We start from the raw sequence: 25,866 nt of genomic DNA, 5'->3' as shown, positions 1-25,866 counted from the left end.
GTCTTGCGGTGTCATATTAAACAGCTCGCTGGGGGTCCCCACCTTGCAATCTGGGTTGCCTACAGGATATCCCCGCCTACTATTTTAGGGACTTGCCTAATTTTGCAATGTTTGACGAATGGTTTTAAGTATCTGTAATGTCAAATAGGAGTTGTGATTTTAACATTTTTATTGGATTGCTAAACTAACATTATTTTCCTTCCTTTCTTCTAGAGAGGGGTGAAGTTTGAAATTAGTTTAAACCAATGTATTTCTGATGAAAACACCCTCCAAGAGGAAGAGGTATGCCATTAAATATTTATTTCCATTAACAGTTAAAAGAAAAATGAGCGTCTTAATAGCATATTTAATGAAATTTTTCCATAGGTCATAGGAAGAATTTTCTTAAATCTTCCTAGAAGGATCTCTGGTGTTCAAACGAGTCTTCCAAAATGCTTTTTATCCTCCCATTCTTTTTTCATTGAGATTATTCCCTTAGATGGATTATTCCAATTTAATTTATTTTTCTCTTATAAAGGAATTATTTTCCTCATAATATTAACTTTCTTGTCATTGCCAAATTAAAATAGGATACTTAATTATAGTCAGCAACTAATATACTTACCTAAAAAATTGAGCAGATACCCTGAAACCATGCACATTTATTTTAGGTCTTAATTAGTTATCGGTAACTTTGTGCAGGTCTTTGGGTGAATCTCAATTATGCACTCAGGCTCTCATTGACACAGTGATAAATGCACAAATACAGTAAACTCAAACCTCATTTTATTACTTGTATTCAACATCTTTTTTAATCCCACTTTTTATCAGACCTGCTAACAAATATCAAAATCAACTGATTTGTGTTTCCATTTCACCTTCTCTAACTTTGCCTTTTAAATGACCAAAAGTTATGTGTGTGGACATATAAGTTCTGTATCACATCTGATACTCAATTTCTTTCTTTCATCTTCATTAGCTGAAAAATGTTTAATGTTATCATTTCTTTCAGATTTTTTGTTTTGAATAGACTTTATGTTTTAGAGCAGTTTTGAGTTCATGGCAAAAATGAGCAGAAGGTACAGAGATTTCCCATCTATTCCTGGTCCCCTCACGTGCACAGCCTCCCCCGCACTGGGGTGGAACATTTGTTACAACTGATACACTCACATAGACACATCATAATCAACCAAATCCACAGTTTACATTAGGGTTCACTCTTGGTGGTGTACATTCTATGGGTTTTGACGTAACAATCCATATCCATCATTATGGTACCACACAGAATAGTTTCACAGCCCTAAAAATCCTTTGTGCTCTCCTTTCCTTTGAGATTTTTCCTACCATTTTGTCACATAGAGACTTCTTAGAGTGGTGACTGTTAACTCTCACCTCTTTAAGCATTAGGTATCTTAGTGTCCCAGACCTAGGAGGATCAGAGGGGGCCCGTTTCTGGGTTGGAGTGGTACATCCACAGTGCTCCTGTCAAGTCAGGTGCTGAGGGTGGCCTGGTAGTATAAAGGGATGGAGTGAAAAAGTTTTATCTGCCACGGTGTTCACCCTTCGTTACTCGATGTTTTGATGTGCTTGAAACAGAGTGATCATTTTAGTATTGATTATGGGGTGTTAGGAGTAGTTTTAGGGACCGTTTTGGGAACATTGTGCACCTAAAGCAGGGCGTGGACGAGATAACCTTGAGAGTTCTGTAGATTGGAACCTCAGGAGAATAATATCGAAGGCAGCAAATCTGGATAAAATCAAGTTGCCGGGATGCCTGGGTGGCTCAGTCGGTTAAGCGTCTGCCTTCGGCTCAGGTCATGATCCCAGCGTCCTGGGATCGAGTCCTGCATCGGGCTCCCTGCTCCGCAGGGACCCTGCTTCTCCCTCTGCCTCTGCCTGTCTCTGTCTCTCATGAATAAATAAATAAAATCTTAAAAAAAAAAATCAAGTTGCCATATGATCAGTGCTTGTCACTGTTGACAAGGAGAAGAAAGAAACACACTCCTGTTTCTATCTTGTTCCAACAGAGTTCCAATTTTAAAATGCTATAATTTATTTGTTTAATATACGTATACTGAATACTTACCATATGCCTTGGGAAATGTTATTACTGGAAACACAAAAAATTTTTTTGACATATTTTTTTTCCTTAAAACATGGCTCGTCATGAAACACCATGGCATTGCCTTAGGCAATGGACGTGCAAAATAAAACTCTGACCTTTGAGCATGGCATGAAGCTTAAGGAATATAAGTGTGTGACGGAGTATGAAGATTATACAGACAAAGCATTTGAAGAACTCTGTTGCCCAGAAGCAGGTACGTGTCGTGCCCCTTGAAAGCCAGAGCTAGAAGGGGTGTTTTATCAGCAGTCCATCACAGTCCCCGGCCTCACTGGCCGGCAACACCGTTGTCCCGGAGCTGGGCAGAGCCCCGGCTCTGCTGTCTGAGACCCGGCCGTGTGCTCTTGCCCCGTGCCGTCTCCTGGGGCAGCCGCCCCCAGCCAGCACCCCCACGCCAGCCACTTTTCTCGTTATCTGCTGGAAGGTTCCACGGACTTGTCCCACTAGGCTCGCAGACTCACCATTTGTCCAGTTGAATTTCAGAGCTCTTCCTTCCCAGTGAGCAGCCTGGAAGGCTCTCCCCTGAGATGTCTCTGGAGTTTTCCTCCCCGATCCCTCTGCCACTGGTTTCGGGCCCGGTCATCTCGGAGCGGTGGGGTGAGGCAGTGAGTGCTGGGACTTTGGAGGCAGACGGGAGTCTGGATCCCAGCTGGCACTGCCGCCTTCTGATTGGGTGACCTTTCACAAGCGACTACAGTGCTCTGAATCTCGGCTTCCTCTAGGAACGGGGATGCTAGTACTTGCCACACAGGCTTACCGGGGGGACTAAAGTGAAATCTGATATATAAATACCTGGCCCATGGTAGGTGCTTAACCAATGCTATTTCTAACTTGCCCCCCCCCCTTTTTTTTGCCTCTCGCTGTACTGCCTTATTCTCCTATGTGTTCTTCTTTTCTCTAGTATCTCCCCCTTCATTCTCTAAGTGGTTGCTGGAGATTTGTTATATTTTTGGGTAATGCCTGCAGGATTCCCCATTGCCCATTCCACATAGTATTCTATTTAACACTGTGGGGCCTGATCTTGTTGTGACCCACCTTTCCTGCCCCAGCACCCCTCTTTCCTACCACTGATGATGGGATCCAGACAGCCTCCTGGAGCACCCCCCCCCCCCATAGCTGCGTGAGCATTTGCACACCCTGGCTTGGCTCAGTTTCTTCTTCCTGGAATAATACATCTCACCTCATTTCCATCTGGAAACACCTTTATTTGGTTCAGCAGGCATATTAGGGAGAACCTCCCATGTGCACAGACTGTGCCAGCTGGTAGGCATCTCAAAGATGAATGAAAACGGGGTCCGCCCTCAACATCACCGTGGTGTTGTGAACCGAAGAGAGGAGGCACAAAACATGTTTTCTGAGCCCACATACTAATCATCGTCCGAGCGCCGGCTGGCTAGAGTCAGGAAGGTACCCACTCCTACAGAGCTTGGCATGCTCAGGAGCTGGGGCTTTATCCTGCGTGATGACCTTCAGTCGAAGGGAATTAACTCCTGTCTGTGACGGAGAAAGATCATGCTGGCTGCGGCATCAGGAGGGCGTGGGGCGGTGGGACTGCGGGCAGGAGGATAGCGGCCCAGGTGGGAGACGACAGGGGCACAGGCCAGAGCAGAGCGGTGAGAATAGACACTAAGTGCGAACCACTGAGTGCGGGGGTTGAGGACAAGAAGGAGATCAAAAACCCTCTTAGTTTTAGGAGGGTCCTAATTCAGATGGATGAAGCTGTCACCAACCAAACGGGCACACCCATCATGCAGAGGGAGGTGAGCGGACATAGTATAATGCTCTAGATTTGGGCCATATTGGCGTTCAGGTCTTCATGAGCCTCAGCTGGAGATGCTTAGAAGATGCTAGCTGTGTGAGAAGGAAGCTCTGGGGCAAATCAGGGTTTCCTTAGCATACACAAGTTATTATCACAATCACCTTAGCGATGGTCAAAAATACCTAGGCAGAGGGACTAGTGTGAGAAGGAAACGAAGCTTAGGACAGACCTTAGCAATGTTTAGACAAGGTTTGGGGAAATCCGGAGAGAGCAAAGCCAAAGGAGGAGAGAAAGTTCTAGAAGGAGGGTGCAGGGTTGGCAGCATCAACCAGAAGAGAGAGGCCAAGTGAGGTGGGTTGAATAACAGCCTACGGATTTGACCACAAGGAGCCCTTCATTTTCATACTGAAAATTGTCTTTTAACTTGTCTGCATTCCTATAACTATAATTCAGGTTAGAAAAGTTTTTCCATAGGTTTTGACCATCCATATGTCTCTTGTGAATTATGTGCTCTTATCCTTCATCCCTTTATCCACTGAAAATGGCATTTATTTTTTCCTTTATAAGACTCTTTAGGTTAAAGCTTTACCTGTAATATGTATTACAAGTATTTTTGTCATTTGGTTTTCAGATCTCATCTCTAGTAACAGCAGCAACTGTATGTGTGTGTGTGTGTGTGTACATATATAATTTAGGAATAAACTTCATAAGGATTATGCAGAGCATGTGAAGAATACTATAAAACCTTGCTGAAGTATTTAAAGGTCACTCGAATAAATGGGGAGAAATAACATTGTTACATATTAGAAATATTCTTTCCAAATAAATATATGGAATTTTGCCAGTTTCAATCAAAATCATCAAAGCCACAAAAAGATGGAGACATCTTGCCAGATTGGAGCATCTTAGATACTCTTAAGCAGACAAATTTAGAAAAGAAGAGCAGTGAAGGGGCACATCCACTTTCAAGTATCAAAATATATTCTGTTATTCTGCAAATTATAAAACAATATGATACTAGCACCAGAACAGATAAAGCAGTGAAAAGAAGAAAGAGTTTAGAAACAAACCCTAGGATGGATAATAATTCAGTGTATGCTGAAAGTTACATCACAAGTCAGGGGGACAGAAAGGCTCAATCAAATAAATGCTGCTGGCCAACTGGTTAACAGTTTGGGAAAAACTGTAAAATCAGACCTTATTTAATGATACAACAAAACAAATTTTTAAAAAACCGAAGAGTTTATACATAAAAAATGAAGTTATATGTTAGAAAATGAAGTAAAAGAACAATCAAAACCAAAAGGCAACCTATGGAATGGAGAAGATATTTGCAAATGACATATCTGATAAAGAGTTCGTTTCCAAAATATATAAAGAACTTATAAAGCTCAACACCCCAAAAATGAAAAAGCCAATTAAAAAATGAGCAGAAGATGAAATCCCAAGGTATGTACTCCATGGAGCACTGGGTGTTATACGAAAACAATGAATCGTGGATCACCACATCAAAAACTAATGATGTATGGTGACTAACATAACATAATAAAATAAAATTTAAAAAATAACAAAAAAAAAATGAGCAGAAGACATGAATAGACATTTTTCCAAAGCAGACAGACAGATGGCTAACAGACACATGAAAAGATGCTCATCATCACTGATCATCAGGAAATGCAAATCAAAACTACAATGAGATATATCATCTCACACCTGTCAGAATAGCTAAAACCAACAACAATGAGAATCTTTGTGTTGGCAAAGATGTGGAGAAAGGGAAACCCTCTTGCACTGTTGTTGGGAATACAAACTGGTGCAGCCACTCTGGAAAACAGTATGGAGGGTCCTCAAGAAGTTGAAAATAGAGCTACCCTATGATCCAGCAATCGTACTACTAGGTATTTACCCAAAGAATACAAAAATACTAATTCAAAGAGAGACGTGCACCCCAATGTTTATAACAGCATTATCTACAATAGCCAAGTGTCCATAGACTGATGAATGGATAATGATGTGGTATATTTATATATACAATGGAATATCAGCCATCAAAAAGAATAAAATCTTGCCATTTGCAATGACATGGGTGGAGCTAGAGAGTATTAATGCTACGTAAAATAGTCAGAGAAAGACAAATATATGATTTCACTCATATGTGGAACTTAAGAAACAAAACAAATGAGCAATTAGACAAGAAGAGAGAGAGAGAGGCAAACCAAGAAACTATAGAGAACAAACTGATGGTCACCAGAGGGGAGGCGGGTGGGGGATGGGTGAAATAGGTGATGGGGATTAAGGAGGGCACTTGTGATGAGCACTGGGTGTGTAACTGCTGAATCACTATATTGCACACCTGAAACTAATATTACACTGTATGTTAACTAATTGGATTTTAAATAAAAACTAAAAAAAAAAAAAAAGAAATAAAAGAAAATATAGGTGAGTTTGTGGGTTTTTTTTTTTTTTTTTTTGTATAGGGAAGAACTAGCTATTCAAAATACATGGAACACAATCATGGGTAAATTAGTAATAGATTCCACTTTAGCAGTGAAAAGCTTTGATGAAGCAAATAATACTAGCTCCTAGAATTGTCACCTTCAATAGTTTATCTAGGGTGAATAATCATGAATGTCCATAAACATTTAGCTGCAATGATTTCATTATAGTATTATTTATAATAGTGAAAAATTGCTAGCAAACTAAACGTCCCACCATAAAGAATTAAATTGTAATACGTTTGTGTCACAGAATACTGTATTTGCTTTACAATGGTTGTATAGAACAGTGCCTAATAAACTGGGTATGATAATGTTGCTCTTTGAAAAGAGCAAGTTATGAAAGTTATGCATGGTGTGAGGCCCATTTTTGTTTCAAAACAAAGACACTATATTCAAGGGGAAATTTTTGAAATTTTAATAGTCTCTAGATGGTGAGATTATGGGTGATTTTTATTTTCCTCTACTTACCTGATTTTCATATTTCCTATAATGAAACATTGTAATAATGAAAAAGAAAAAGCTTTTCCAAGTTAAGATGACAGAACTGGGGGTGCCTCGGGGGCACAGTCAGTTGAGTGGCCGACTCTTAGTTTCCTGGCTCAGGTCTTACCTCAGGGTCGTGAGATCCAGCCCTGTGCTCAGCGTAGAGTCTGTTTGGGTTTCTCTCTCCCTCTCCCTCTACCACACCCCAACACTCCCCCCCACCCCACTCTCACTCTGTCTCTCAAATAAATAAATAAATCTTAAAAAAAAGATAACAATTGATTGCATTTCTATGGAAACTGACTGAAGTAAAATGCTCAGAGGTGCCTCAAAGAATGTGTCCATTCTTGTCACTAATATTTGTTTACATTTAGATATATTACCTAGTCACTCAAATGTTAATAATAAAAACCAATGTTTAAGCCTGTTTATAATTTCAGTCTTGCAAGTTATGATCTAGTCTTAGTCCGTTTGGTCCACTATAACAAAATGCCATTAACTCTGTGGCTTAAAAACAACAAACATTTATTTCTCACAGTTCTGGAAGCTGGAGAGTCCAAGATCATAGTGCTGAACAGATTTGGTGTCTGGTGAGGGCCCACTGCCATGTTTTTGTTACATCCTCACTTAGCAGAAAGGGTGAGGAACTCTGTGGGGTCTCTTTTATAAGAGCACTAAGCCCATTCCCCAGGGCTCCACCCTCATGACCTCATCACCCCCCAAAGACCCCCACCACCTCCCAATATCAGCACGTTGGGCTGTAGGTTTCAACATAGGAATCTGGGGGGAGGTTGGACACAAGCATTCAGTCCATAACAATCAATATTCGAATGAGGTGGTAATTTCTCTGTTTTTGAGGGTACCCACAGATGGACTACCTCCACATTTCCTAAGAACTGTTTGGTACAATGAGATGCACTTTGACTGCTTTTAAATTAATGAGTTATTTTCTCGTACCCAGAGTTGCTCATTCCAGACACTGAGGCTGCTGCAGAGAGCAGGAGACAGTGGGATGCGCTAGCTCCTCAGACTGTGCTAGAGATGATGACAGCAGGTGACATCACCTCTACCTGCACCACTGTGCCCGAGGGTGACTCCACACTCATTCGGTTTGAGTTGCCAGCACAGGGAGACAAGGCCTCAGATGCAGGTGTGTTCCTCGCGCTCACCCTGACGCCATAGTTCTCTTTTCAGTACAATCCCCATAGATTTGGTATCAAATATCTTTCCAAGATAATGTTTTGGTATCTCCCTCACCTCCTGAGAAACTTGCCTGCTAAGTATCCTAGACAACTGACCACTCCAGGTATGAGAATATAAAGGAGGAAAGATCTAGAATCCCACTTTCCTTGTGGTTGAAGGAGATTGTCTAAAGAAGGGCAGTTGGCTTGACTTGCCTTCCATGTTAGCCCAGTCACTTCCTTGGAATTCCTTGGAGGGGTTGGTTTTTTCCATGAATAAAATCCGAATTAAGATAATAACTATCCCATAAGGTTTAGAGTTAGCAGTGCAAAAACACATACAAAGTTGCTTTGTAAGCCAGTGTGCTATTTTAAATGTTAAGAGTGTTAAGAATATGATGATATTTCCAACCCAAATTCCTCCATTTACATTTGAGCTTCCAGCATAGTCTTTGCACAAGAGAAGTTCACAGCAACATCTGGGTGTTATTTTTACAGGTGGTGAGGATTTTTATTACTTATTTCCTATGTTTCTCTTGATAACATGGGGCTGGGGGAGAGCTAAAATGTATACCCATTTTATAAATTGAAATATGTAAGTAAATCACTGCCATTTATAAGTGTGTGGACTGACTTACGTTTATACCATTATGAAACACTGAAGCCCCCAAACTTGCAAGAAGGGGCTTGCAAACATAACAATTTAATCCACCATAAGCCAATGAGACAATAAGACCAATTTCAAATAAGCAAGTAGAATAGAAAATTTAACACACTGAAGTGTTTACAAAGCAAGTCACTCTCATACCCATTAGCCATGTGACATAAGTCACTAAACTTTATCTCCGTTTTCTTGCTGGTAACACGAGGGGTGGGATTAGGTTACCTCCGAGGTTCTCACGTTTTGTGATTTTATAAGAAGTCAGATGAAGTATTTTTATTTTCAGTAACACAGTCTCCTCCTCAGGTGGCCAAGGGACGGTGACCGAAGGCATTCCAGAAAATAGGAGACGGTGGCAGCACGAAGTGCCAGGAGCTTTAATGAGTGCTTTGGCTGCAGCACGTCTAACAAGTAGCTCGTTTTCTGCCCACGAAGGCGAATTGGGTATGCAGTTTATTTTTAAGAACATAACCAGTCCCCTGAGGAATTTTGTCAGAGACTTGTAAATGCGGAAAGGGATAAAAATACCTTCAGCCTGGAGAGAGAACTGGAAAGGGCTGAGCCTCTTCGGAAGCTGATTTGCTTTGTCCAAGCCTGTTCCAGATGCCACTAACAAGCCTCGAGCTTCCCGGAAGAGTGGGGTAATTTTCTTTAATGGGATCGGTTGACAACTGATGAAAATAAGTAGGGCAAGTGGCTTTGTAGAAGGTAAGCAGGTACTACTTAGCTCTACCTGACGGTATATTTCTGACAGCTCTTCGACAGACTCAAATTACTATTCCATAGGCAATGAAAACACATCATCGTAGAGTTTCTTGGTCTGGGGGAGGGTTTTGTTTTTTTTTTTTTTGTCTCTGACTTTTAGCAAGATGATGCTTGTGTTTACTTTATGGGAAGCCAGCCATCCTTTTTAAAAGTTTGAGGGAACTCACGTCACAGGGGGAGTTGGTCTTCGGAAGGTGCAGGTGTGCCCTGCTACAAGGAAGGTTGCCGTAGGCAGGCAGGGACAGAAAAGGAGCAGCTGCAGAGGGGCACGCTTAGAGACCCGTGTTTCAGGAACGCGAGATTGAGGCGACAAGGAGGCAGAGATACAACCTAGGTGTAACGGAGGCTGATAAGTACTTACAAAGTAAAGGAACAATTCAAAAATATGTCCCACCCTGAGGATAATGTAACAGAAGTGCCTGACGATTGCCCCAGAGTGAGTCTGCCAGCCTGTGAAGCCTAAACTTCACAATCGTGAAATCTTTGTGAAAGTTGCGTCTTCCAAGAATGTCCAGAAGGATGAATGTATCGGGTGGGGAGGACTTGCAGATACACAGGCCTGTGGCAGACAGTAAGAAAACCGGTTGGACTGAAATCTAGGAGCAGGAGAGGGGGCCAGAGTCCCTGAGCATACGAAGTCCTTTGAAACCCTTCGGTCTTATGAATTCTATCAGTTATCACGCTGTTGCTGAAAAGTTAAGAGGAGAGAGAGGGAGAAAGGTAGAAACTGCCCTTCAGACTCTTTCCAGTACCTTCAAATTACAAAAAGCAGTGTATTGTCTTTACTCCTTTCCCTTCTGTCCTGGGATGAAAGCCTTGTCCCTAAGGATGGGGCTGGAGGCAGTAAGGAGGAAGCTTTGGGCTGACTGTGCTTGGTCCGGAAGCCAAGGGCTGGGATCCCAGGCCAGGTTATCAAGACACTGAGGTGGGGACATACTTGGTGGCTATGATGTTTCTTCTTGCGTTTGTCCCTGTGATTCTTGGAGAGAGTCATAGAAAACTCTTCATTTGGTCTGTCATGCCAGATTAACTCATTCATGAGCTTGCTGTATTTTTACATGGATGGCTTTACATTGGGCATATATGAGCAACTTATCTGTCAAGTGAGATTGGAAATAGGAATTTGCCTCCACAGGTGCGTTCAAAGCAGAGTGCGGATGTTTTCTTTTACAGCCTGCCCTGGTGCTGACACCCCTCCGCCCCAGCTGAGCTCCGCCTCTAACTGTGGTTGGCCTCTTGACTTCCTGTCCCTGGTCATCTTTTCTTACTTTAGCTCTACCCTTTGTACCCCTGCCAGATAATCCTCCTAAAATGGACCAAATCTCTTTTCAGCTTAAAATCCTGCAAAAGATGCCCTCTTACCCTCAGGATAAAATCAGTCTCTCTGCAGACTCTGAGCACCTTGAAGATTGGTGTGGCCCATCGCAATGCCAGGCTTGCTAGCATTTCTCCACCAGCAGATAGCCCTCCCTCGGATTAGAATGCCTGCCTCCTTTTGCCAGGATAATTGCTCCTGCAAGATTTCCCTCTGACAAGCCTCCTCCCATTTCTGTCACTATGTGTCATGGTGGGTGGTGAGGTGGTGAAGGGCAGGTACTCTTCTCTCCCTGCTTTTCCCTGTACTACCCGACGGGGCTTTGTAAATGGGTCTGGAATGACATCGATCCTTAAGTGTTCTTTTGCACGAGTGAGTGGAAGACCCTGTAACTATATTAATATGCTTCTCTTTAATCCAAAAAATTCTAGGAAGTCCTCAAGTTTGTCTACTCTCTCCCTGCCTTTTCTGTTAGCTGCTTCTGACAATTTCATATTCAGTCTCACGCTCAAACTCATTCATGCTCCAATATCTGTTAAATGCATGAAATAGGGACATTTTATCACTGTATTTATCATTTAAATTCATGTCATAAAAAGATGCAGTAGTGAGTTTATTTCAATTTTTAGTGATTGCTATGAAAAACCTGGATCTCAGACTCTTGCCTGTGTCCCCACTGACGGGGAGCCTCAATTTTAAATGATTAAGAAAGATCTGAGCATGTTTCCCTTGCATCCTCTAGGTTTGGCTTTGCTGATTAATACCCCACAAGACACTGTAATTCTCTGATCATACAAATAAGCTTCACTTTAATTTCTGATTCTTATTATCTTTCTTCCCCACTAGACTGTAAGCTTATGAGAGCTTTGTCTTGATTACCACCCTGTTTCGTCTCTCTCCCTAGTGCCTAGAACTTAGCAGGTGGCCATTGTTTTTATGAATGAACATAAAACCATAGCACGTTTTTAGTATTACTTTATGCAGAGGCATGTGATTACCAATATTCGTATTGCCATCAAGTTGGTAAGGGAAATTATAATGTGAAAAATAATTCTTGGGGCGCCTGGGTGGCTCAGTTGGTTAAGCGACTGCCTTCGGCTCAGGTCATGATCCTGGAGTCCTGGGATCGAGTCCCACATCGGGCTCCCTGCTCAGCAGGGGGTCTGCTTCTCCCTCTGCCCTCTTCCCTCTCGTGCTCTCTGTCTCTCATTCTCTCTCTCTCAAATAAATAAATAAAATCTTTAAAAAAAAAAAAAAAAGAAAAAGAAAAATAATTCTTACAACTGTGTAGAGTTTTCATGAAGACTTCCTGTGTGTGTAAGTTTTAATAACTTTGATTGCAAGTATAATAGACACAGTTTATAAAGGCTTTCAAGGATTAGCTATGGTCATACATTTAAGCATTATTCATATGTCCTTCATCACTGTTTAGCTTAAACTTCCAACTCCTTGAAAATAAATTGCTTTCATGCTTCGAGCCCTGCATTCCATTAAAAAGTGAAACTTTATCAACTACCTATTTAATTTATCCTAACTTTAAGTTTAAAATAGCAAGACTTTGTAAAATCCTTTTCAATGACTTTAACTAGTAAAAGCTACACTCTTGAGATAACGACAAGTATTTTTTTTTAATGTGTGCATAATTCATTCAGGTCAATAATTTTGTTTACAGTTTAACCACTCCACGGGGATCCTTGGTGGGAAGGTAACCTCCATTTTTCTTGTGTAAGTTTTCAGGCCACATAGTTGCCTTGGTAACATCATAGATGCACATCCAGATAACAGCTGATTTACATTTCTATAGTTAGCTATTCATTCTTTCTTCTATCCTGTTAAACAAAAAAATAAAAGCCTCCTAAAATTGTCTTCCTAAAACAAGAAAACAAAAACTATGATTCCCACACCAAGTGGAATACTCAGGCTGCTATTAATTAGCCAGACTACCTCATAGATGAGATATATCAATCAATTCATTTATTTTATAATGCACTGTAGGAAATAATGTAGGCTATGATTTGGGATGACACATATTGATTAAAAATAGGTAAATATTTAAGTACAGCGTAGTAAAATTTTGTCTTGTAGGTATGTGCATGAATAGTCAGTTTACCAAAAAACAAACAAAAAATAGCCACACTTTGTTTTTAATTGCATCTTTGGAGAAAAGTTCCCATTTCTTTTTTTTTTTTTTTAAGATTTTATTTATTTTTTGTTTATTTGAGACAGAGAGAATGAGAGAGAGAGAGCACATGAGAGGGGGGAGGGTCAGAGGCAGAAACAGGCTCCCTGCCGAGCAGGGAGCCCGATGCGGGACTCGATCCAGGGACTCCAGGATCATGACCTGAGCCGAAGGCAGTTGCTTAACCAACTGAGCCACCCAAGCGCCCAAGTTCCCATTTCTGATCCCACTTGTTAGCAGAGGGTAGGGATTTTTTTTCCTGGAGACTAACATGAAACACAGTTTAGCCCCCTAGGAACCAGATGGTTGCAGAGTGCATGTGGGCAAGGCAGATTCTGGTAGGTTACCAAAATGAGTATAGTCCTTCACTCTTCCCTGTATCCCTGCCCTTTGCACTATGACTTCGCAGCTCCTCCAGACTTCGCAGCTCCTCCACCATTAAATGTTTTTTTCCCCTCCCCTTGAATCTCAACTGGCCTTTGTGATTTGTGTGCATGAGGAGGATGGAATTGAAGCAGTGGTGTGCCAAATCTGAGTATTTAAGGAGCTTTTGCTTTTTTTTTTTTTTTTTTGGAAACCTGTTTCTCTCTCAACTAGCTCCAGCTGGCCCTGCTATGAGAGACCACGTGAACAATAGAGACAAGCCATCCCAAGAGAGGCCACAGTAGGCCAGCCAGCCTCCAGCTGGCCTGGCAAGTGACTGCACGTGCATGACTGGGTCCAACCGAGACAGGAAGAGCCAGCCAGCTAAGCCCAGCCCAAACTGCCTAATGGCAGAATAGTGACCTCAATAAATGGTTACTGTTTTAAACCACTAAGCTATGTGGTGGTTTATTCTGGAAAAGCTAACTAATATAGACATGTGTAGCAAAATTCCCACAGTGGGAGTCAAAAGTAGGCTAGACATAGACTGTGTAGACATAGTTTTAAAGCCAACTTCAGAAGCCAGCATTATTAATTCTTTTGTGAACTCTTTTAGTTTTTGAGATTTTAAGAAAATCTGTCTCAACATTGCTCTTGACTACACCAAGGTTGAAGTTATGTAGGAAAAAACCAGACATATTCTCTGTTTTAATGGAAACAATTCACAGGCTTTACCTTCATGGTTGATGTCCAGTACAGGATTTGGGGTATATACCCCTCATCATGTGTATAGGCTGGGAGGCTTTAATCTCTCTGTTATTTCTTTAACAGTGGGGACATTAGAACAATGGCTTCCTAAAGAAGATGAGGGGAATATGGAAATGGCCTCTGGCATTGAAGTAGATGAGGAACAACCAAGATCTGACGATGATGATACGTAAGTAGGTCCTATCCAGATACTTGAATGGAGCACTGGTAGAGAGTTAAAATGCTGTTGCTGAGATATGGACAATAGTCTTAGACCTAGCTGAGGAGACCAAGTTTTACTCACACAAGGGTTTGTTTCTGGGCTCTCTTTTCTTTCCCAATGGCATTGTTTCCTATCTCTGCATGAGTGATATGCTGTCCTAAATTACTGTGCCTTTACCATATCTTTTGGTATCTGGTAGGGCTAGTCCCATACCTGCTTCTAGCCTCCGTATCTTTTTCTTCAAAATTATCTTAGCTGTTGTTGCCCTTTACTTACCACATACATCTTTGCATTTTCTTGTAAAGGGTCATGAAAAACTTTGTTAGGATTTTGAGAATGACATTACATTTGTTGATTAATTTATAGGATTTGCCATCTTTATGATCATAAATCTGAACATCCATGAATATAGTATAGCTCTGTTTCTCTTTATGTCTTTTAAAATATCCTTCAGCATTTTTGTAATTTTATTCACAATAGAGGTACCACTTAACTTGGTTGTTGTTGTTATTGTCATTATTGATGGGGTTGTTTTTCTTTTACTGTATTTCAACTTGGCAACTACTAGCATATAGAACACTATTGATGTTGTATCCTGTAACCTGACTGAAGTCTTTTATTAGTTCTAAAATTTGGAGTCCTTTGAATTTTAAAAATTTTATAATTTACTTTTTAAATAGGTCATATACTCATATGGCTTCAAATTCAGAAGTTACCCTCTTTTCATAGTCTTCTTGCTATCTCTTTACCTCAGCCACACAATTCCCCTTCCCAGAGTCAACCAGTCGAATATGCCTCTTATGCACACTTCTCCTGAGGAATTCCATTAAACTGTAAGCCAATATGTAGATCTTGTGTATGTGTGTATTCTTTTTCTTTTTTTATAGAAACAGTTTCATAGCGTACATGCTATCCTGCAACTTCCTTTTATCACTTACCACTGTAGCCTGAATACCTATCATAATATACAAATAGTAGTATACACGCAGTTTAAATTCCCAGGAAAGCCAAGTATTAGGTCAAAGAGTTTTTACATTTGTAACTGGATATTGTCAAGTTATCCTTCACAGAGGTTACACCTATGAACGCTTCCATTGACCGAGTATGGAAGTGCCTGTCTTCTTGCACATTTTCTTGCTTAGTGTGTTACCAGACATGGATCGTTGCACAATTGATTGGTTCAAAATGATGTCTCAGGTTAGTTTTAATTAGCATTTCTTTTTTGAATAAGGTTGTCTTTCCATATGCTCAAGAACCATCTTTATTTCCTCATTGGGGACAATTTATTCATAGCCTTAGCCATTTAAAAAATTAGGCTACTAACATTGTATTGATTTGGGGAACCTTTTGCATTTTAGGGAGATTGATCTTTTATCTATAATATGACTCTAGAATATTTTCCCCAGTTTTTTGTTTGCCTTTTGATTTTATTTATAGTGGCTTGTGCCATGTAGAAATTTCTCATTTTTTTTTTAAAGATTTATTCATTTATTTTTGAGAGATCGAGAATGAGAGAGAGAGAGAGAGTACATGAGTGGGGGAGGGTCAGAGGGAGAAGCAGGCTCCTCGCCGAGCAGGGAGCCTGATGCGGGACTCGATCCCGGGACTCGATCCCGGGACTCGATCCCGGGACTCCAGGATCATGACCTGAGCTGAAGGCAGACGCTTAACCAACTGAGCCACCCAGGCACCCCGAAATTTCTCATTTTTATCTAGTTAGGTTTACCGATTGTAAGAAATGATGTCAGGATTTTTTTTTAGTACTTTTATGATTTAATTTTTATTTAGTTAAATAATTTATTCCTCTTGAATTGCACTCATATTAAAATGCAAAGTGTGACTTCAACTTTACTTTTTTCCAAATAACTCCTTACTTATTCCAACACCATTTACTGAAAATCTTCATTTTTGCTACCCATTTGAAATGCCATTTCTATGATATGCTACATTTTTATATGTACTTGCATCCAATTCTTATTCGTTTTAGGGTAATTACTGTATTATAAACATATTGTTTATAATATGAATTATTATTTTGGAGGGCTAGTTCCCTTAAATGCTTTCCTTTTTCAGTATTTTTCTATCTAGTCTTGCTTGTTTATTTTTCCATATGAACATTAGAATCAACCTGCCTAGGTTGATTCTAGGATAAAGGAGGGAAGGAAGGAAGGGAGGAGAGAATTTTCTCAGGCTGCTTCCTGCCAGTAGAATTTTGGAGTCCAGTAGTCTCTTTTCAATTGGGATTGTCCATGTCCCTTTTGGTCCAAGCTGGCTATGTTTCTGCATATATATTTCTTTCGAAAATCTTGTAGGTCTCTGCAAATCTTACTGGGATTCACTTTATTAGACAAAAACCAGATCCACAAATCTTTTTTAGACAAGTGCTTCTCTGTCTTGAGCTTTTGCTTAGATTCTGAGGGACAACACCCTTAAGCTCCCTGGAAACCCTATTGTTTGATAATAATTTTGACATTCATCCACATTGTCCTATATATCGATAGGTCATTCCTTTTTATTGCTATGTAGTATTCCTTATATAGATATACCACAGTTTATTTACATATTCACCTATTGATTGATGTTTGGATTGTTTCTAGTTTTTGGCTATTATAAATAAAGCTGCTATGAATATTCATGTACATGTCTTTGTGTGGACATAAATTTCATTTCTCATGAGTAAAACCATAGGAGTAGAATGACTGAGTTGTGTGGCAGGTGAATGTTTAGCTTTTAAAAAAACTGCCAAGCTATTTCCCAAAGTGGTTGTGCCATTTTATATCCCCATGAACAGTGCCTAAGTGTTCTAGTTGCTCTACATATTTACCAACACTTGGTATGGTCAATTTAAAAAAGTTTAGCCAATCTAATGGGTGTGTGTGGTGTCTTGGTAGTTTTTGAGTCATAGGCATTATTTATATATCCTTGCTACCAGTTCTTTGTTAGATATCTCTATTTTGTCAATATTTTCTCACTGTCTGGGTTTTCTTATTCATTTTCTTAATGGTATGAGTCAAAATTTGAAGTTTCTGACTAATGCATTTTTTACTCACCTACTAAAATTGGAAATTCCAATTTACTTGCACTTTGGACAGAGACTATCATCTGAATTTTAGTGATTTAAAAAAGTTTATTGGGACTCCCTTTGCTATTCAGTACAGTGTCAATTTCATGATTGTTACACATGTACTTGAAAATATGCATATTCTTACTATTCTGGGGATATGTATGTTCTATATAATTATCAAGCTTAAAACATTTTTTTGTTAAACTGCTCTATAGCTTTTTTTTCCCCTTTATCACTTCTGGATGGAAGTACATTAAGATCTTCAACTGTGTTTGTGGCTGTGATTATTTCTTCTTATATTTCTATTTCCTTTTGATGTACTTGAAATAAGTAGAAGCCATGTTCTAATTATTGATTGTTATATCAGTTTGGTAGAGTATCTCTCCCTTTTTACATTATGTATTGTAATTTTTGTCCCTTTAAAGCTGTTTGCCTTAAATTCTTTTTTGTTGGGATACTGACATTGCTATTCCAACTTTTCAGTTATTTTATTTTTTAGTATTTTGCTGATATGTATTTGTTTTATTTTCATCATTTCTTTTTTTTTTTTAAAGATTTTATTTATTTATTTGAGAGAGAGAGAGAGAGAGAGCACAAGAGGGGGGAGCGGGAGAGGGAGAAGCAGACTCCCCGCCGAGCAGGGAGCCCGATGCGGGACTCGATCCCGGGACTCCAGGATCATGACCTGAGCCGAAGGCAGTCGCCCAACCAACTGAGCCACCCAGGCGCCCTATTTTCATCATTTCTGTGTAGTTTCATTATAATATGTTTCTTATAAAATGCATGTAGCTGGTTGATATGCTTCTTGTCCTATAATAACCTCTGCCTCCTAATTAGTTTAGTATAATAAAAGTCATTAAAATTAATGACATATTTGGGCTTTATGTTTTAGCTTGATTTTGTATTCTCTGTTTGCTTTCATTTGTCATTTCCTTCCCCTCTTCTTTTCTAACCTTTTGTTACATTAACAAACGTTTCTGTATTACTCTAGTCTTCTCACTACTAGTTTTGAAGATACAGATTATATTTCTATTCTTTTAATAGTTTGTTTTTATGTACTTCCTATGGATTGTTCTAACAAATTCAGAAGTTGTTCAGTGTTCTTTTTTTTCCTCCCAAATATGACAAACACATCTAACCACTAAAACCCTTCCATCCTGATATTGTTATCTAGAGTCATAATTTTACTTTAAAAACATTTTTTATTGTGGAAAACTTCAAACATAGTAAAAGTAGAGAGCACAGCACAACAAACCCTCATGCATCCATCATACAGCTTAACAATGATCATTGTTCTTTACTGACCACCCTGCCCCTATACCTTTTTTTAAGGTTTGGAACATTCTAAATCTGAGACATCAAATCATGTAATCCAATTTTAACTTTAAAAAAATAATAAAAAATATGTATTATTTTATATATATATAAGTCTATAAGTCTATATAAGTATATAAGTATATATAAGTATATATAATATATAGTATATATATTAGTGTATATATATACTATATGTATATACTATATATAGTATATATAATATATATAGTGTATATAGTATATAAGTAATATACTTATTACTTAGTATATATAGTATATATATAGTATATAAGTAATATAATATATATAATATATAAGTCTGAGACATCAAATCATGTAATCCAATTTTAACTTTAAAAAAATAATAAAAAACATTATTATATATATATATTATATATAATTATATATATATATTCTCAAACTTAATTTGCTATTGTGGTTTACCATTTTCTGAACTTGCTATAGTTTTTTCCTAGTCTATGCTTTTCCTCTGGTTTCAGTTTTCTTGCTGTTGTACATCCTCTAATAATTCTTTAAGATAGGTCAGTGGCTGGTAAACACTCTTATTGTTTGCATATCCAAAATTGTTTTATTGTTTTAATTGTAATTTAGTTGGGTATACAATTTTGACAATGATTTTTCTCCTGATCTTTATTACTGTTGATGAGAAAAATGCTGTTTTCCCTCTATAGATATGCTAACTTTCTCCCCAGCACATCCATAATGTTCTTTTTATCTTTATTTTCTTATGTTTCACTGTTGTATGTATGTCTGGGTCTAGACTTCTCTTTTATCCTGCTTGGCTCACTTTCTTCTGAGAACCCATAACTGTCTTTAGTTCTGGAAAATTTTTACACATTATTTTTCCAAGTGTTGCTTTTCTTATTCTGTCCATTTTGGTCCTCCAAATAGATATGTTTTGGAGCTTCTCAATCTGTCCCCAATAACAACTAATTGTACTTTCATATTTTTTATTCATCTCTTTGTTCCATTCTAGGTGAATTCTTGAATACTATTTTCAAACCTATCTGGGTATCATCTATTAAGTTTTTAAAATGATTATGTATCTCCTGTCTAAGATTTATATTTGTTCATATTTTTATATGTTCTTGTTTCAGTATTGCATAATTATTTCCCCTAATTTGAAGACATTTTAAAATGGATGCTGTTTTTTAATTTACCTTTTTGAGCATATTTACTTTAAGAGTGTTATTAAAATCCTCCATAAAAGTAATTCCATCTAGACTTAGTTTCTGGTCCAACTTAAAATTCTTTTTGCCTATCCTTCTCTTATCATCAGATTTATTCACGTGTTTTGGAATTTTAGTTTACAGGATCATTTTGTTTTAGAAGTTTCATGTTTTGTTTTTAAATTTTCTTCCTTCCCTTTCTGTCTCTGTGCACCTCCTGCATATCTATCAGATTTTGCTTTCTTCGGTGTGTTCTCCTCCATTCTTGCTAGCTGGAGCCATTGAAGAGTTACACTTCAGTGCAAGGGTGATCTAGAAAAAAATCTGAGTAATATGTTTTGTCTGTTTTGGCCCAATCTCTAGGAGAAGAATTCTTCCTGAGAAATTTATAACCATAGATTTGCCTTCACTTGGGTTTAGAATTTACAACACTTGGATGGTCTGGAAACATGTATATTGATAAATCAACATTAAAATTGATAGTAAGAAATCATAATACTCTGGGATCTCTAGAAGAAATAAATATGAAACCCCTGGAGGGATATAACCTCAATCCAGGCTACACTGAATTTTCTCACTAAGGCACTGCTGAACATGAGTTCACAACTAAAAATAGAATCCACTATGAGAGATAGCAAGCACAACAAATAGCTGAATTAGACCATAAAGAACTTCAGATAATACAATTATCCTATGAATATTTAATATTTATATAATAATTTAAATTGTACATTTAAAATTATTTAATCAAAGTAAAGAATGGAAACAAAAGAAAAAAGCAGATCTATCAGAAAGGAGCAGGAAGATCTGGTAATTAACCAAGTAGAACTTAAAAAAGTGAAAAAAATCTACTAATAGAAATCAAATGACAGTTTAAAAACAGAATAGGTACAATTATTGAGGGAATTAATAACTGCAAGTAGACCTGAAGTAAAAAATGATATTAAATGTGAAAGAGGAGTTAAGAGTCATGAAGGTCCAACATACATTTACAAGGAGTTCCGAGAATCGGAGAAAAGCAATATTCAAAGTAATTATAGCTGTGAACTTTTTATAATCATTGAAAGCCATAAATTGTGCCATCTCGGAAGTAAAACAATAACCAAGTAGGAACGATGAAAATAAATTCACACCTAGACACATCATACTTTAAACTACAGAGGAATGAAGACAAAGGGATGATCTCGTGTAAGCGCATACCTCAGGAATGATAGCTTAACAAATTGGGAGCTCTAATTGCTGGTCCACCCCAAATTTATGATCTCCAATTTTAGTGAGGTCCTCTGTGGTATCTGGCAATCCTATGCTTGGTTTGCTTCCTTCCAAACCCTCTACCCTGCATACTCACCCCCATCCACCTCACTCTTGTGACCATGCCTCCTTCACAGAGATAGTATGTGGTTTGTAAGTGGAATGGTTTTGTCTAGTTCCATAACTTCTCTCTATCCACATGAGTCCTCATTGTCTTCCTCTTTCCCCATCTTCCTTCTCAGACAAAAAACCATCTCCCTTTCTGCTGAAAGCACATCCTGGCACAGGTACTCTGAATCCCAGCCTTTCTCAGAGAATGTGTTCCTATTACTGTCCTTCTCCTATAGTTTTAACGTCTATTAGCTATTTTCTCTCAGCATATACACATGCCGAAATCTGTCCCTTCTTGAGAAACACCAAAAAATCATTGCCCTCATCTTCTCAAGTTAACACTGTCCTTTCAGATCCAGGCTCCCCTCAAAGGAGTTTAAGCTCCTTGTCACTGCTAGTTTACTTCCTACTGCTTTCTCGATCTCCTGTATGATGGTTCCTGTCACATAGCATGCTGAAATGTTCTTGCAGAGGTCATCTATTACCTTGAAATTGCCAGGTCCAACTGTCATTTCTGTCTTCCTCTTATTTGGCTGCTCCCTATCTGGAAATTCTCTGCCTTCTTGGCGTCCATGATGAACACTTTCTTGGCTCTTACCAGATCTTCCTCAGCCTCTTTACCTGCCATGTAAATATTACGGATCATTGAGATGGTTTTCTTGGTCTCCTGCCTTCTTCCCTTCTAAGAATATCCATGTTGAGGTCTTAGATACAATTAGATACAATTTCAATTCCTAGTCCTACTAATCAGTATCTGTGAGACCTTGGGCAAGTTTTATTAACCTCTCTGAGCCTCAGCTTCTTTATAAATTGATGGTGAGAATGTCTACCTCAGAGTGTTGTATTAGATGAAATATAGTTATGTGTAAAGTGTGTCAGGGCAGTCACTGGTGTATGATAAGGGCTCACTTTTTGGCAGCTGTTTTATTCTTTTTTTCCTCTTCTCTCTTCCTCTCCTTTTAAGAGTAGATGGGTATTAATAAATATCATAAAGGTTGTTGAACACAGGTCCAAGTAAACAGAATACTGATTATCCCAATAATGGCTTTTTTTTTTTTTTAATCAGTCTGGAAAGCCAGGCTGATATAATAAATAATTCATTACCTGGGTGAAAATGCAACTATTAAATTGCTTAAGTGAGAAGGGAAACTACTTTTCATATCTATTTTTCATTGTTTTGATATCATAAAGTTGATTTTTACCTCTTTCTTATTTCCAGGAATTTTGAAGAATCTGAAGATGAGTTGAGAAACGAAGTAGTAGAATCCCTGGAAGAACTTGCTACTTCCAAAGAGGAAGAAAAAAGAGAAGAGGCTCCTGGTTTCACTAAGGGTGCTGAAAAGTTCAGAGGACAGGGGATAGGCACCCAGAAATATGCAGAATTAAATGAAGGTTTAGAGAATATTTCTATTCGAGCTAATGAGAAAGTATGCATTGCTGATGAAAACCGAGAAACATCAACAACCCATCAAAATATATAAGTGTGATTATTGTACTTTTTCATAAGTGGTAAGTCAGTATCTATTAACTGTAGTATCTGGGCACAAGTCATAAACATTCATTTTGTAAGAGTTTTCTATTTTTTTTTTTTAAGATTTTATTTATTTATTTGAGAGAGAGACTGAGATAGAGAGAGCATGAGAGGGGGGAGGGTCAGAGGGAGAAGCAGACTCCCTGCTGAGCAGGGACCCCCCCCCCCCCCCGATGTGGGACTCGATCCCAGGACTCCAGGATCATGACCTGAGCCGAAGGCAGTCGCTTAACCAACTGAGCCACCCAGGCGCCCTTGTAAGAGTTTTCTAGCAATCCCAGGGATTTATTAATTTTTATACCAATTTAGACCTTGAGACTGACCAATTTGAGTGTAGAAATTAATATTTTACTTTAAAATTTCTATCAAGAAATCTTTCGGACAATATATGTGATAGGCAGACAGAGTAATGTATCTCTCTTCCTGCCACCCTCCCCCCACAATACACCCAACAATGTGAATATATTGTTACATGGCGAAGGGGAATTAAGGTTGCAGGTGAAATTAAGGCTGCTAATCAGCTGACCTTCAAATAGGGAAGGTTTTTTTTGATTATCCAGGTGGACCTGATGTAATTACAGGGCTGTTTAACAGGGGAAGAGAGGCAGAAGAGAGGACCCAGAAAATGTCAGCGTGAGAGGGGCTCAGCCTGGGGCTACTGGCTTTGAAGACGGAGGAAGGGGCCACAAGCCAAGGAATGCAGGCAGCCTCTAGAAGCTGGGAAAGGCCAGACAATGGACTTCCCCAGAAGCCTGCAGAAGGAACAGAGTCCTGCTGACATCTTGATTTTAGCTTTAGACTTCTGACCTACAGAACTGTAAGATAATAAATGTGTGTTGTTTTAACTAAGTTTGATAACTTTTTAAGACAAGGATGGAAAACTAATTCATTTAGAGTAATGAATCTACCATTTTTAGAAAACCGTGACTTTGAAATGTCTTCTTTTTAATACACTTTTTTGAAGCAGATATTGACACTTAAGGGAGTAGGTTAACTGAGCAAAGAGAGGATCAAGGCATGTCATGTTAATTAGGCACCAAGTAATCATTTTACTATGTTTTACTGAATTAATTTCTAATAGCTTCAAATGTGTAGATTATAAACTTCTTAAAGGCAGGGACACTATTGGTCCTTGTATTTTATGCTGGTCTTTTTACATATGGTGCTTGGCAGGGTGCCCCATTAAACAATCCCAGTATTGAAACTGTGCCTGGAGTTTACCAGATATTTGTTGATTTATTGTGTTGTTGCTATGAAGGATGGAGTGGTTACATTTCTAAGTGGTAGAATTCTGCCTAAGATATATGCTCTGTAATAAAAATACAACTAAAATTGCACATCAATCCATTGCTGAGCTAAGAAAACAAAGATGAGGAAGGGTTGGTCAGATTATTTCGAGGTCTGCTTAGTGTTTACATTTGATATAATTTTATTAAATGTGGGGAAAGTATCAGGGATGCATCCCACATGATTTGTCTTTTATGCCTGTATTTTCCTGGTGATGTTGGAGGTACTGTTCTTTCAACTTGGTGTATTGGGTTATAATCTACTCTTTTCGGGAGAGTGCTCAGCATGGTCACATCATGAGGCTGAGAATATTTAAAAATTTCTCACCACTGTGTTAATGTCAACCTTGGTAACACATGACCCTGAGAGATTGGAGCACCATTAATTTTAGGAGTCCTTTAGTGGTCAATGTATACATGTTTAATTTACTTTCAGAACATTATGTGGTTCAGACATACTAAATCTGTTGGTGTGCTAAACAAATATTAAGCAGTATTTGAATGCATGGAAAATGAAACATGGTTCCTGAAAATCCCAAAGATCCGAAGACCATTCAGTTATATGGGGGGCGGGCAGAGCGGAGAATTAATGTTTAAGGTCATTGAGTCTGCTCCAATGACAAGATGCTTGGCTAAAGTCTCTAGCTAACATTCATTCTAAGATTGAGTTCTTTGCTGTAAAGTAGGAAGTATTCATTGTGATAAGTACACATATCTGCAAGGTTTTTCAGCCAACTTCAGCCCCTAATTTACCTTACCCATCTTATGTACACCATTACATAAATCATGTTCTTGAGGCACAATTGATTACTTTATTCTGGGTTTAGGTTTAGCTGCATGTGTCAAGTTGAAACTATTAATCAGACTTGCATGTGTTTTTAGAATAGATTTTATTAAAAATTATGCATCTTGGTAACTACGTATCATAGCTACCAAACTGATCATTCTTTAAATGGTGTATCAACTCTTAACTTCCCTTCTAAGTCTTGTAACACATGTAGTCCAAGTGAGCGTGAAGCACTCAAGTATTAGAACTGATGCTTCTTTAAAGCCAAGGGCAGCCTTAGAATTAGGGTGGGGACAGAGGAGAAAAATCAGCTGAGGAACAGTGGGAGAGGTAGAGAAAATTACAAGGGCATAAATTGATTCTAGTAATTTGCGTAACTTCTTGTTGTAGATAACTTTTTTTTTTTTTAAGATTTTTATTTATTTATTTAACAGAGATAGAGAGAGAGCACAAGTAGGCAGAGCGGCAGACAGAGGGAGAAGGAGAAGCAGGCTCTCCGCCGAGCAGGGAGCCCGATGCGGGGCTCGATCCCAGGATCCTGGGATCATGACCCGAGCTGAAGGCAGCGGCTTAACCGACTGAGCCACTCAGGCGTCCCTAGATAACTTTTTTTGTTGTACCCAAATCTACTGAAAGATTTAGCAGACACTCTATTATATTATAGTCCTGGAGTCTAGGTACATTTACATAATTAAACACAAGTATTCTGAAACATTTATAATTACACTGACCACTTATAATTTTGCTATGACTTTGTAAAAACCCCTGAAAATTATTAAAATAAAGTGTATGAAGCTCTGCAGTGTTTTGTAGGTCTGAAATATTCGTTAAAAGAAAAATGTCTATTAAACCTGGCAACCTATTTTTCTTGGGTATCAGAGGCAAGACAATTTTGTTTTACCTTTGAATTCTTTCCCTCCCTCCCTCCCTTATTTTTCTCTTTTCTTTCTTTCTCTCTCCTTCCCTCTTCTTTCCTTCCTCCCTCCCCCCCTCTTTTCCTTCTTTCCTTCCTCCCTTTCTCTTCCTTCCTCCCTCCCTTTTTTTCCTTCTTTCC

The 25,866-nt window shown here is 38.7% G+C and overlaps 1 protein-coding gene across 4 annotated transcripts in view; it reads left to right on the top strand.

Annotated features, from left to right (window-relative positions):
• The window catches only part of NEK5 (NIMA related kinase 5), a 59,006-nt gene extending 33,394 nt beyond the window's left edge, over nucleotides 1-25,612 (top strand). For 3 of the 4 annotated variants that reach the window (XM_064586147.1, XM_064586145.1, XM_064586146.1), the window contains 6 exons: nucleotides 214-282; nucleotides 2,171-2,297; nucleotides 7,803-7,991; nucleotides 8,990-9,127; nucleotides 14,137-14,242; nucleotides 22,428-25,612. In XM_064586147.1, coding sequence (XP_064442217.1) covers nucleotides 214-282; nucleotides 2,171-2,297; nucleotides 7,803-7,991; nucleotides 8,990-9,127; nucleotides 14,137-14,242; nucleotides 22,428-22,689 — 891 coding nt within the window. In that variant the 3' untranslated portion in view covers nucleotides 22,690-25,612. The remainder of the gene's footprint in view (nucleotides 1-213; nucleotides 283-2,170; nucleotides 2,298-7,802; nucleotides 7,992-8,989; nucleotides 9,128-14,136; nucleotides 14,243-22,427) is intronic. The other variant, XM_045869375.3, reaches the window with a different exon arrangement.
• Nucleotides 25,613-25,866: the final 254 nt, after the last annotated feature.

The sequence above is a fragment of the Mirounga angustirostris genome, unplaced genomic scaffold (genome assembly GCF_029215605.1).
Source record: "Mirounga angustirostris isolate CCGP_5_RB_7025 unplaced genomic scaffold, mMirAng1.0.hap1 SCAF_3, whole genome shotgun sequence".
In the NCBI taxonomy this organism is placed as follows: domain Eukaryota; kingdom Metazoa; phylum Chordata; class Mammalia; order Carnivora; family Phocidae; genus Mirounga; species Mirounga angustirostris.
This window is presented reverse-complemented; position numbering and strand designations above follow the sequence as displayed.